Below are 14,039 nucleotides of genomic sequence, written 5' to 3' on the forward strand. Positions count from 1 at the left end.
GGGGGGGGGATAGCCCTAATTAGATTGAGGGTTGTTAATTATCCATTAACCCTTTACTTATAAGATTATTATAAAAGAGACCATAACTCATTCTTTATTTCTATTAATTAATTATAAAAACACTACCATACAATAATTTAACCTTGTATAAAAAAATTGTTAAAGGGTAGATTTTAATTACATAAAACTTAAATTACAATGTCTCATAAAGTTCCGCTAGATTTTTAGGATAGTCAAAATATCAAATATTCGATTCTTGTGAGCAACCCTTGTTGAAAGGAGAAGTTATGCACTCCAGAAATAATTAGATACTTACACAAAAGATAAGGAAATACACACTTTAATACAAAAAAAACTTAAACCCTAAAATACTTGTCAAATTTACCAAAAGATGGAGGGACACAAATATTGGAAGAGAGGGCTTCCTTTTAAATTGGCAGACCATTTCTTCTGTTCGAGGAAAGTATTAATGACTTCATGTATTTCTTATTATTTATTGGTTAAAAAATTAAAACACATTGAATATATATTAATTTTATATTTTTTGATTAATATTATGTGGAGTAGTACACATCTTAAAAAAGAAGATATAATCACTTTAAATTGTGCCTCTACAATCCAAAGCAAATTGTACACGTCATTACATCAGGAACATTCTTTTCATTATTTTCAAGCTCTCCGAAAGTGTGAATTTCGACTAGCTTACATTAAAAAGAAGAAAGAATCAAACGGCTTATCTGAAAATATTAGTAGGTATAAACAAAAAAAGATGGTGCATAAAACATTTCTCATAAGATTGATTTGGCAATATCCTGAATGTAACATAAGTAGAATATGAAAATCCAAATATAAACAGCAAAATTTTGTTATTTTACAGATTTATTGTAAAACCTGACATTAGATCCCTTCTCACTTTCAAAATTACAGGAACTATTGGAGTGGAAACCAGCCATTATTCTAATCAAAATTGCCACTAATGTTTAACAAATATACAAAAAAGAAAGAATAAAAGTGGAAGCTAAACAAAATGTAATTGATGAATGGATTTTCTATATAGACTATGAGTACACTTAGAAGTGGAACTACCTGTATCTTAAAAAATGACCATGAAAAAAGGCCATGAAACTAGTAAATGGCAGAAGATGTGATAGCTCCTTTGCCTCTGTCTCACCCTTTCCTGAGACTGAGGGTTGAGTATAAGTATTCAGTAAATGAGTAAAGAAACAGAATAGTGTCATTTTGATCTGTGCCAATGTTGTTAGAATCAATGCTTCTCCAATTTGCATGAGTTTTTTCCGAGTGAAGGAAAGTTGGGTTCACTAGCCCGGTCAAGTCAGAAGTTTTTGGCCATGAAAATTTCAAATCTTTGCTTTTCCTATAGTCCAAGTGTTTTTTGCTTGTAACCATTCTTCATTCTGTCATACAATTTCTCTTTTGTTTTTCTTTTTTTATCCATCTTCAGCCTATATCTTTCTTCCCTCTCCCTTTCATAAATCCCTTGCCAGTGCACCTCCCCTGTCATTGGCCACAGCCACATATCTCTTGGATGGTCACCATCATCCGCCGCCTCGGCCATATCTTCATCCATAGTTTTCAACAATGAAAAATTGAAGTATTTTGCCCACATAAAACCCTTTCGTTGTCCAACAGGATGCTGTTCTTCCATTGAACCAGTGTTAGGGTTTATATATACCATCTTTCTTGCACTATGATAGGCCCATACATTGATGAGAAGTTCCAACACTCTACAATAACAATGTTTTTTCTGCACAGAACAAACAAATGTGAGAAATACAAATAATTTGTGAAATCTGCAAAGACAACTGCAAAACAAATTACCTCAATCTCTGAAGAGCCTAACATGCATATCCTAAGCTCACCGGAGTCTCTGTGCAAAGCATCAACAGAATCAACAAACATCCTGCACTTAATCGATAACATTTCAGTTTGTAGTTTATCCACATCAAGAAAGTTCCGTAGTCAACTTATTGTTATCAAAACTAATATTGACTCATTACTCACCGTGAGAACATTATAAACTCCAAGAAAGAAGGTGTTGGCATCACCCAGCTGTGCAGCGCTGACCAATAACCACCATCTTCAGGCATGGGGGGAAGTGCTTCTGCATGGGGCGGCAAGGAATACATCTGGCGGAAGGCATCTTGAAAAACAGTTCTGATGCAATTGGAAGAATAACCAGATATTTTGGAAACAACAATATCAGAAATTTTAGAAACACAATGCAGTACCCAAAATCAAACTTCCAATAATATCAGAAAGGAGTTCTAATTACAATCGGGCCACTTTATGCCAATACATGCCATTTTGAACTTACAAACATTAACATATTGCAAATAAAAGTAGATTTTAGGATAGAACATATTTAGGAAGGTGCTGGGACAATTGAAAATCATAAGCAGCAGAAAGACAGAACAAAATGAATGTATAATTCAATATCATATACCTGCAGTTGCCTCCATTTAAGATGTCACACATAGACCAAAAAGTGAGTGCATTATTGCTTCCTATGACACCACCATCCATGTCCAAGCGTCCCCAAAAATATATTACATCTCCTTTAAAGTACCCATGCATTGTCTCTTCCAAAACCAGTTCAGCTTCAGTTGACAATGCTACCTGCTTGGGCAGAATGATGTATCAAGCAGTAATTTTATAAGCAATGTTTCATGGAAAACTATGGTAAATATCAATAAGAAAAAATGAATAAATGAAAAGAAAAGAAGCCTCAATTTTATCAAAAGTTAAGACAACTTCATCCTTGCATTAATCGATAACCTATAACAAAAGGGTAAAATACATTTTCTTAATTAAATTTGTGGCTAACTTATCTAAAAATGATCTTTTAAATTATTAAAGCTACATGGTATGGTTTTCCGATAAACACACTGAGAAATTTAAAACTCAATTTATACTCCATAGGGTAAAAATGCCAAAAAAATTTAAATTTTTTAACATAAGGAATACCTTCCTACCAGCAGCACGCCATGATTGAAACCCAATCCAAGGCCTCCTGTGAATGCTATCCACACTGTTTGCAGTTGCAAACATTCCTCCCATTTCACAGAGAATGTCCCGATAATATGTGTCATTTAAAATAGGCAAACAACCAACTGCATCCACATCATCAGACCTTTGTCTCTGTGCTTTTCTAGACTGCCAGAAATCATATTTCATTAATATTAAAAATACGTCAAATTATTTCCAGTGGAATATACATGTAAGACAAACAAAATCAAAACCCTTCTTATTTAAATTTAAACAAGCAATCATCCCATATACGTACTGGAGGAAAAACTTTCCAAAAGGAAAAACTAGGTGATACTGCCAGTTGAATAGTATATACATGTCTCTCTCACCCTTTTAAAGGGAAAACAGAGACGATGACATTAAAGAGTCAGGACTCTAAATTTGAAATCATTAAAAACAGTACTCCAGATACTTGAATGATATATAGATCAAAATATCCTGTAAACTGGCAAGAGATAATTTGAGACAAGGGAATGATAACATGACTCAAAGGGAACAAGGGACAAATCATCATAAATATGGATAAAGATACTGACTAGGCTTAACCCACGGTACAAAGAACCATGGTGCAAAAATGGCCAAACTCCAGCACCATCATATATCTCATAAATGCACACTGGCTGTCCTGTTCGCTCAAGCTCCCCTTCATCCCTCTCATTTGCTTCAAACTTCAGTTTCTCAGATTTTCTAGCATTACGATATATCTCATCCCATACACCAGCATCTTTCTCCATTCTTTCTTCAACCTACATCAGAAAGAAATGATTTTTTGGAATCAGTTGTCTCTGAAATAAACTGAAAATAGTTTCGAAAAGGATGAAATAAATACAGGTGAATTGGAAAAAGGTAGGTAGGACCGATAAAAGTAAATACTTCGCTGCAAGAGTGCCTAATACCTCTTCCATTTCAAGCATTTCATTCTCTTCAGATATTTCAATTTCTCTCAGAATGTCCCAGTCCAGTTTGGTTAGTTTATCTTTAAACTCTGTTTCATTCTCAGGGATGCCTGTTGAAAAATTAAGACTTGCCAACTCCTTTTCAACAGCATGGACAATGGTAACTTTTCCAATGGAATCACCACCGTCCACCTTTGGTAAGTGGATACCTAGTTCTATTTCATTCTGGAACAAATTCCACTCCCATGCCCCCTGTTGAATCTTAGAAACAGGGCCAGGCAGTAAAGCATCTGAGGGAAAACTGAGCACATTCTCCAATAGTCTTGCATAGCCAGTTATGCAGTCCAAAGCTAGCACATTTTTAGCAAGCTGTCTTCCAGATGAAGCAATTTCTTGAGCAAATTTAGAAAGTCTTCCATTTGAAAGTAAAAGTGAAAAAGCATTCATCAAAGCTTCAGGATTATGTTTGGTAAAAAATATCCCATTGACTCCATCCACAATCTGTAAGTTGAGAAAAGCTCAATGAAAATGAAATTAAGAAGTAGCTATGGCTACCAAAAACAATGAATGGTAAAAATGAAGAACTTAATCAAACTTACATATTTTCTTAAGACAGGCAAATCAGGTGTGATGACTGGAATTTCAAAAGTCATTGCTCTGATTAATAATGGAGGAAAACCCTGCACATCTTGAGCAGAACCGTAGAGGATGATATCAGCCATTAGTAACACACTATTGACATCACCATTCAAGCCATAATGCCTTATAGAACCATGAGGAAGTCCCAAGCGTGACGCAACTTCCTGCACCAAAAGCTAAGGGATCAGTAAACAAATCTAGGGCAATATATCCATGCTCGGAAAGTGTTGATAAAGTCAGGTTAACATAACAAGACAGAGCACTGCCACAAATATTGTTTAAGATGCGATCTTCAAGACTTTTATTTATTAGGCCTTTTCTTAATTTTTATTTTACTTTTTATACTAACATTTTCAATCCTACGATCACAGTCCATTTTCTAACTGCTACCCTGGCGTACGTCCCCCTCTTTCCAATTCCAACCTTTGGTAAAAGCTTCATTCAACAATTTTTTCTGGTTACCAGAAAACATAAAAGGGAAGATCAAAATAAAATAACAACAAAGGAAATACACCAGTGCAAATACTATAAAATAATAACCAATTACTGATTTGACAACAAAATAATTCATGTTCTCATAATTTTCTTAACATATATCTCCTTACAAGTGCAAATAATTTAAAGTAACTACTCAATTATTAATCAATTAATTTATGAGATATGGTTAAAAAGTGACTACAGGAATAAATAGCAAGTTAGTCTAATGTCTTATGTTTTGTTGCTATCAACATAACATATCATGCACAGCCCGCGCCTTAAAGAAAGACTACCTGCAAAGCATCATCGTAACCATCAGTAGCATTGCCACATAAGAAAACAAATTTAAATGACTCAGCTGCATCATTTTTCCTTGCATATTTCGTCAGCAGAGGCCCTATGGAATGCATTGCCACTGCATAATCCCAAGATAGGTCATCATAGAAGATAGAGCTCCCAACAACTAGAACCACCATATCATTTTTACCAAATCCACTAAGTTCTCTAAGCTGATCCTTTGTGTGGGCCTTACTATAGCGTTCTGCAGCCCACACATCTATTGGCGATCCAGGAATCACAAAGAAGTTTCCAGTGTCAAGCTCACTGTATAACATCTGATTCAGGAAGACATAAAAACTCAGGAACGCCTTCGAAACAATTAAGGCCAAGTCTAATAGAGAATAACTTCTAAAACTGCCCATATTTCCATCTTTGTGATATATAACATCAACTTTACCGGATAAGTGAAATCTGGAAAGACAACAACACTGGCTCTGCTAAAAGCACTTCTCCAATGGGAAACAAGATGTTCCCAACCCATTTTATCGTAAAATGGTAGGCGGCTTGAAAGGCTATCTTCTTGAATAATCCATATCAATGGTACTGAACAAAAAGGGTCCTGCATAAGGCTGCACAAATATAAAACTCACTAATCATAGCATCTAAAACTTCAAAGGAAAAACATCTATGACCACGGAGAAGTAGCAGAAAGGAGTTATGGAATGCTCACTGATTCAAGGTTCAAATTCAGAAACATCAATCAAATTTACGTGAAAATGATAGAATACAGGTCCTTAGAATTATAGGAACAGTTCTATCTATTTGCAATATCAAAACTAGCAAGAAGGGAAACATAAGCATAAGGTAACAATAACTTAAAGGTAAATAAAAATAGAGCATATCACAATCTTTCTTAATACCTCAGCCATCATCAAAACATACTACCTTCCTAAATTTTTTTCTCAGACTGCTTTTTCAGAAGGTGTGCATAAAATGTACTCATACATAAAAAGGGGATAGAAACACCAATTAAAAAAAAATGGACATTCGACCCAATACACGAGGCTCCCATCTAGTGGAGTCTAGGAAAGGTAGATGTACGTAGTCTTATCCTCACAAGAGAAGAGGTTGTTACTGGGATTTGAACCTACGACCTTCAGGTCATAATACAAGCAACTTTATCATTGTGATTTCAAATACTATAAGTACATTATTAATTTCCTCTTCATTTGCAGTCCATTTACAGAGATTGAATTTGGGGAAGATACCAAATTTCTTATTCCAATTGAACTTCTGTTTCAAAATCTGGTAAACAGATTTTCACCCGTTTTCATTCTTAACAAAATATTTTCCTCTATAATCACCAATTCCAAAGAAAGTGTAAAAATTTGATCTATCAAAATAAAACATGCATGTGATCTGCAGAATGAATTTAATTATTGAACAATTCTATCAAAGCAACCTACAGTTAAAAGGACCAATTCTCAAATACTTACTAAAAGAATACCCAACATGAAAACTATTTCATCAATTACACCCAAAGAGTAGCAACACATCCCCATAATCTCAAATATGCAAGTGCAGAACATTTAAAAAGAATAGAAAAGAATAGGATGAATAAAACAAAACCTACCTTGATATGGCGTCTTTAGCTTCCAGGGAGTCAACAATAATGCCTTCGAAGCTGCAGGGGAACCAAAAAAGGGAAAGTAAATTAAAAAGTAAAAAATATTTAACAGGAGAAAAAATGTTTAAGCATTGAACCGCAGCATCAAACATGAAAAGTACATTTAGTAAAGCACATACATTAACCAATCAGTCTGGCCTTGCTGTTCTGTGCTCAAAAGAGACAGACCACCATCTACATTTTCCCATATTGAGTGAGCCCTCCCATTCCCTACTGCAAATATCTGTCAATAGACATGAGGAAAAGTATGGCCTCTCAAAAACTTAATCACAATATTAAAATTATACAATCAATATTAGAGGATGCCATTTTTTACAATGACTTGGGTACAGTTAATTAGAATGCTTGGATCTCAGACATGGATCACATAAAGTAGCACCAGCCTCAATGGAGTAGTTAAGATAGTATCACACAAAAAGTGCAAATAACTCACCTTAAAAACGTAACCCAATTTCTGTAGATTCTGAACCACGGTAACCAACATTAATGACTGGGGATCTATCTTCATGTGACCTAAAATCTGCAGAAAAGACCAGCACAAATAAATATACTAAGAGTGTGCAATTCAATTTAAATATTAAAAAAAACTTTTAGCAAATGCTTTACATGAATGATACTATGCTGAATGATGTTAGAAAGCCTGATAAAGTGCTGAAACCTTAATGTTTGACAAATTTAACCATCCCTTTCTTTCATTTTTATAAAAAAAATTAGTAATAGGTCCAAAGGACCAATCCACAGTGGCTAGGGGCAACCCTTTTTGGTCCAAAGGCTACAAGATCTGGGTCACAAACTACAAGTGTTGTTTTTCTATATGCTTTCTAAAAAGTGAACAATCTCTTCATTGAGCTATCATTGTTATACTCATCAGTCAAAACCAGTAACCACCATAATCATGGAGGGAGCTACAGAAATTCTTGCCTTTAGTACAAATTGTAAGGTTTCAACTCTTCAGTTTGAACTATGAGCAACCGAGAGGAATAAAAGTTTGCATAACAAATGAATGATTGGTACAAAATTAGAACAGCAGATAGATTTTTCACTTTTGCTATGGAAGAGCATCATACATTTTTTTTAAAATAACCATTCATTGAAACAACATTTCTTTAGAACCTTGTGGCATGCTTTACAGACACAACCAGTTCAGTGAATCAAATCCTCACTTCTCTGTAAGGTATCTTAAATTTACATAATAGTTTATGAACATTAAATGCAGCACTTGTGAAATGATAAATTATTTCAATAGTAAGCTATATAGATTGGAAACTAAAGGATACACAATTTGTGTCCTGGGCATAATTGAACTAAGTATCGTGAACCCTTCAACCACCTACAATTAAAAGATATTAAACTATATCCCCAAGAAAAAAAATATCAAGAAATTCCCTGTTTATTGTAACTAGAGAGGCACTAAGACCTGGTATTGGAATGGGTAAAATTGGAGGCTAAGTGCAAATATTTACAAAAATTGGCATCAAGTGATTCCCAACTGGCTGCAGTGCAAGGCCAGTGGCAAAGGTGTAGATTTCCATTCATAACTTAATGTGACACAATGTGTTGCACAAGCACTGCTGCACCAAGAATTCATATAATATTTTTCATATTATTGGAATTATATAACAAAATGCCAAAGGTAACCTTGGTTATTCACCTTTTCTTATACATACACAAAAATAACAATTTAAATTCCTTCAACATATAACTTCCAAATACAACCTTCCACAGAATATAAGCACTCCAGCTAATTCAAACTTGCACGAACTCTGTTGCTACATGCTGGTAAAATGCTGAAGTACAAATCAGCTGAGGAATATATCTAGGCCCGGGATATCTCAATGTTATTTATTTAATGCTCAATGTGGTAATAAACGGTCCAGAGTTTATTATTAATTGAAATGAAATGCATGATTCTCCAGTCATATAATTTAAATGGATTCATAATATAAAAGATCTTCCCCATTAATTAATCAAACTAAATAGCCAATATAGTCCATCAAAATGATAAATATTTTTTTGACTTTGTTACAACCAGCAGTAAAACATCTACATCACTATATAAAGAAACAAATGAACACAATCATTCTATAAAATGGAACCTTCAAAAAATAACCAATTCAACAACACCTCAGCCTATTCTCATTACTGATCAGCTACAAGATCCTTAAATTGAATAGCATCTTCTATCATAAATCATGTCTAATCTGAAAAACTAATATGATCATTAAGAAAAGTACTCAAACTTAATTAATTGTCCACAATCAAATCTAACAGTAAACTAGGCATTGCCATAACTAACATTAAAATATTAACACTATATATATTATTAAATAACTAAACAACACAACATTGATTTGAAACAGGAAAATCAAAAGTAAAAGCACAGAGAACTCACGATAGCTATCCTGGGAGCACGAACACCGATCCTAGGCTGAGACCGAACCCGATCAAGCCCATTGCGGTCAAGAAACCTCTTCAAAACCCTTCCCGGAACAAACTTAAGCGTGCTCCCGAACTTCAACCCTTCCCGGAGGTTCCTCCCATTCTCGCTCCGCTGCCACACAGAGGCAATGGAGCTCTGCATAACCATGGAAGCGAGTGCAAAAAGAAACAGAACCGCAATAATCAAAGCGTAGAATCGAGATTTGCCTTTGAAGAAAAAGAGAGGGAATAACCATAGAAGACCCTTGCGAGTGAAGCGATTGTGAAGATGAGATCGATTTGTATTATTACTATTATTCACGTTGTTGGTTCGAGGTAATTGGCGATCGGAAAAGGACCTGTGTCGGTGATAGGTAGGGTTTCGTTTGAAAGGGAATCGGCCACGGATCGAGTGGAATCCGACGTCGTTGCTGGCGGTGGCGTCATCGATCTCCGGTTGAGAAGATGAGTTACGAGCCAAACCCATTGTTGAGAATGGAGAAAATGGGAAAACGGAAAATTTTCCCGGGAAAGTGATTTATTTAGATTTGAAGAAGAAGAATGAGAATTGGCATACGGCAGTGTTTGTTTGATTCTTTGTTTCTAATCATAGAATCAGAATCAGATTATTTGAATTTTGGCTTTTGATTTTGGCCAGCTTTTTTGTTGTTGTTTTATGATGTGATTTGGGAGTGAGTGAAGAAGCCAGTTATGTTTCTATTTCTTGATTCTCTAACAAGTAAGAAGTAGCTTTTTTCAGATGTGAATATGATCTGGATCGAAGACTTTAGATTAAATTTTTGACATGTGCTCAACTATTGGTGCACGATCTCTACGGATTTCAATTTCTTATTTCTATTTTCCTAAAAACCACCCAAAATATTTCTATTTCTCTTCTATGGGAGGCTAAAATGAGAGAGAGTTGAAATATACTGAGAATTAGAAACCGACAAAACAGCCTACCGCGTAAGTACCTACAATTCAAACAAGTTAACTAGCTTATTAGTGCCATATGCTGCCAAACCTTTTTAATTAAAATGTCCCTTCTTAAAAAACTTAATTGATCCTCTGGTATAAATTTAGAGTGTAATATCTGTGTACTAACAACATAAAAATTTATATATAATCAATATATCATTTACCCTTTATTTAGATTATTTTAAAAAAATCAATAATGATTAAAAATAAATGTTAGATGATGCAGTGTAATATAAAAACTCTTACACAGTCATATTTTCTCATAAATTTATTATATATTTATATTAATTATTTTATATAATATATTCATCAAATAAATAAAAATATATACGTATCATAGGTTACTTGGGAGTTTAGATCTGTCAATTAAAGTCATCCTATTAATCTATTTAAAGACAGACTTATTAAATCTAAATTATTTTGGAATGTAATATGTATATAATAATGATGTAAAGATGCATATACAGTTCATCACCCACCATTTATTTGAATTCTTTTTTTTTGAAGAGTCAACAATAATAAAAAATGAGTCTGACAATTTGTTAGAATTTCTTATATTTGTTAGAATTTCTGATAATTTATAGGTTACAAATATAATTCTATAATTGTGTTATGGCCATTATTTAATTAGCCAAATATAAAATGATCTTCAAGAATTAATTTGGTGGCTAAGGGCATATGTGTCTTGAAATATTATAAGTGTAGATATCTTTAGGCAATTTCTGATTTGATGACGGGACTGAATTAGAATTATTGCAACTTTAGTAGTAACTGTTACGATTACTTTTATGGGTTATGGTCCCCATTTGTAGAGCAATAGGTTTTATTGAGTAACCTATGAGAATAAAAGGTAGATGGATAAGGAATTATCCATAAGGACATACTCATCAGAATTACATCAGCGAAAGAGAATTATCTCATTGGCTTTTCATTCCCCTCTAGAGAAGCATAAGGAAAACCATCAGACTCTATCATCTGTCTTCATACCCTCATGCCCTTGACAATTCCAAATGGCTAATCAATGTATGCTCTTCATCTTCACTATGAAATCAATTGGGGCTTCTTCGGTCTGGATCAGGATTATTCCATTTGGGTTTATGTATGGACATAAATATTTTGTTATACGAACAAAGCCCTGATCATTAAGTTTTCCGCATTCAATTAAATGGATTATTCAGAGAAATCCAACAATATTATAACATGTTTTTAAATAGACTAATACGGCAGACCAAACATAGTTAGACATAGGCCTAACTTAAAACAGATAGATGAAGCTTATGCTACAATATGTTAAACAAATTGGATCTATTGACCTTTCTCCCACCCTTATGTTAAATATGCCAACTATTTGGATAAAAAAAATTTAAAGCCAAAAACCTCATAAGCTACAAACTATATGTCTGTCTTTATATGCCATGTTTTTTCTTAGTCCTACCGACCTATACTATATTGTCTTCTTGATGCTCAATTCACGCACTCTCATGTCATAGAATTAGTTATCTTATTCGTAGTTAACTCATGTACTCAATGTCTGCTAATTAATTGTCTACCTGGAAGTTGATGATCCCATTTTTATTTCTTGCTTCCATGTCTTACCAAGGTTGTTAATATCAAATCAAGTCTGCCGATCAAACCATTAATTGAGTACTCATCATTTTTGGTTAACGGTTGAAATTGTTATTATCTTGTATATGAAAATGAAGATTGCATAGTTTTTTTGAAAAATTGTGCTTTTTTTATTAGGATTTAATATGTATATACTGATATAAGTGATTTTTATACTGTCAGTAAATTATTCATCAATAATTTGTTAACTGCTATTGACTCTCAAAGAAAAGTAATACAAATCAATGGTGGATGATGTACTGACTGTGTAAAAACTCTTTATACTGTTAATGCATAAATTTTAAATTATTTTCATTATTAAGATATGATATTAAGTTGATTTTATAGTTTGATTGTTAGAAAATTTTAATCAGACTCAATGTTTTTATTTTATCGAATCGGATATATAAAATTTTCCTTAAAATCATGACTCCCATGGTCCCATATATAAACTTTACATAAAAAGCATACTCTAATTTCATTTGTTTCTTTGGTTTTACCATCCATTACAAAAATGTTTGGGATGTACATTAGCCATCAAATAATATACAAGTTGAAATGTTGCTTTTGTGATTGGTCAACTCAAACATATGATTAGAAATGAGTAGAGAGTTGGTCCCAAACCTTCCATTTCCCATATTTTTCCTCCAAAATCCAACTCCCAAACTAACCCTAAGAATAAGTTTAAAAATTTTACTCCACATCCTGACCATCAATTCTAGGAAAATCTAATAGTTTAGATCTAGCCACTAATTCAAATCATTGGATTTTTATAATTGAAAGCTAGGATATGGAGTAAATTTAAAAATCTTACTTTTGAAATAAGTGGATCCCTCTGGAAATATTACTGAGAAAATGTTTATCATTTTATTTATAAAAAATGTTTGCTGGGTTATGTTGTTAATTAGTCTGTTTTAATATTATATTTCATAATCTTAGTGCAAAACATTATACGAATGCAAGTAGTATTAAATTGATTAAAAAATAAAAATATGTGTACCCAAGATAAGAATGGGCCGTGTATTTAAAAAACAACTAGTAGGAGACCCGTGCGTTCACACAGGTAATAATATGTATTGCATGAATTTAATTAAATAGTGATTACATAACTTGTTAAATGAAATGTCATTGAGAAATACTTAGTAAAATATGTTTTATAGTAAAGCAATACTAATGTAAAGATTGTGGTACAATGTATTGAACCTGTAATGTTAAAGAAAAGAAACATGTTAGAAAATGTTGAATGAATTTAGATGATTTTTTTAAAAGGAGAATATAAGTAAAGATTAACTCATAAACCTTGCTTTGTATATATCTGATTGTTGATGTAAAGTTGTTGTACATTATGATATTGAATCTGTTATTTTAAAGAAATGTAATAGTTAGAAATAAATATTTCAAACATAATGTAAAATAAGTAGTAGAATACCTGTTAAAGATTTTGGAAAACTTCTTTATAAACGACATTTGTCGTTTTCTTCAATGGTTTACCATCCTTGTCATGTATCAATATCTTTAATCCATTTTTGCTCTGTACTCTTGAAACAGCTACGTACAACCGACCATGACTAAATACTGGTCTAGGTAAATATAACCCCACACTTTCTAGTGACTAACCTTGCGATTTGTTAATTGTCATAGCGTATGACACAATTATACGGAATTGTCTTCTAATAAGCATGAAAGGCCATGGAGATTGGGATGGTGACATTGATAACCTAGGAATGTAAGTGATATTTCCAATGTTTTTTCCAGACATTATCTTTGCCTCAAGTACATGATTAGCCATCTTCGTAACCACCAACCTTGTACCGTTACATAACCCTTCAGACTGATCTAAATTCCTCAATAACATAATTGGGGTGCCTACTTTCAGCTTGATCTTATGATTTGGAAGGCCTGATGTTGAAAGTGAATTTAGAAATTCAGGAGTTAATATGTTGAATGTTTCATTGTCATTAGCATCAGACATATCAACTTCATCTGAGCTCAAGTATTCTTTTTAATCGCCT

At 33.3% G+C, this 14,039-nt stretch overlaps 1 protein-coding gene across 1 annotated transcript; it reads right to left on the bottom strand.

Annotated features, from left to right (window-relative positions):
- On the bottom strand, window positions 850-10,207 carry LOC109336213. Its single transcript, XM_019572672.1, has 14 exons — window positions 9,419-10,207; window positions 7,460-7,546; window positions 7,146-7,249; window positions 6,973-7,023; window positions 5,797-5,968; window positions 5,354-5,674; window positions 4,544-4,747; window positions 3,945-4,445; window positions 3,585-3,794; window positions 2,986-3,174; window positions 2,465-2,637; window positions 2,023-2,175; window positions 1,840-1,921; window positions 850-1,765 (listed from the first exon to the last, which is right to left on the bottom strand). The coding sequence occupies exons 1-14, from the start codon at window positions 9,929-9,931 to the stop codon at window positions 1,376-1,378; spliced, it is 3,150 nt and encodes a 1,049-aa protein (XP_019428217.1). The 5' UTR covers window positions 9,932-10,207; the 3' UTR covers window positions 850-1,375.

This window comes from Lupinus angustifolius, chromosome LG20 (assembly GCF_001865875.1).
Source record: "Lupinus angustifolius cultivar Tanjil chromosome LG20, LupAngTanjil_v1.0, whole genome shotgun sequence".
NCBI classification, from domain to species: Eukaryota; Viridiplantae; Streptophyta; class Magnoliopsida; order Fabales; family Fabaceae; genus Lupinus; species Lupinus angustifolius.

Coding starts and splice junctions, on each gene's coding strand:
- LOC109336213 (XM_019572672.1), bottom strand. CDS start 9,931: ATGGGTTTGGCTCGTAACTCATCTTCTCAACCGGAGATCGATGACGCC. Junction 4,748..5,353: donor GTTACGATGATGCTTTGCAG/GTAGTCTTTCTT, acceptor CTTTTGGTGCAG/GAAGTTGCGTCACGCTTGGG. Junction 3,175..3,584: donor TGTACCGTGGGTTAAGCCTA/GTCAGTATCTTT, acceptor GATTTCTGGCAG/TCTAGAAAAGCACAGAGACA.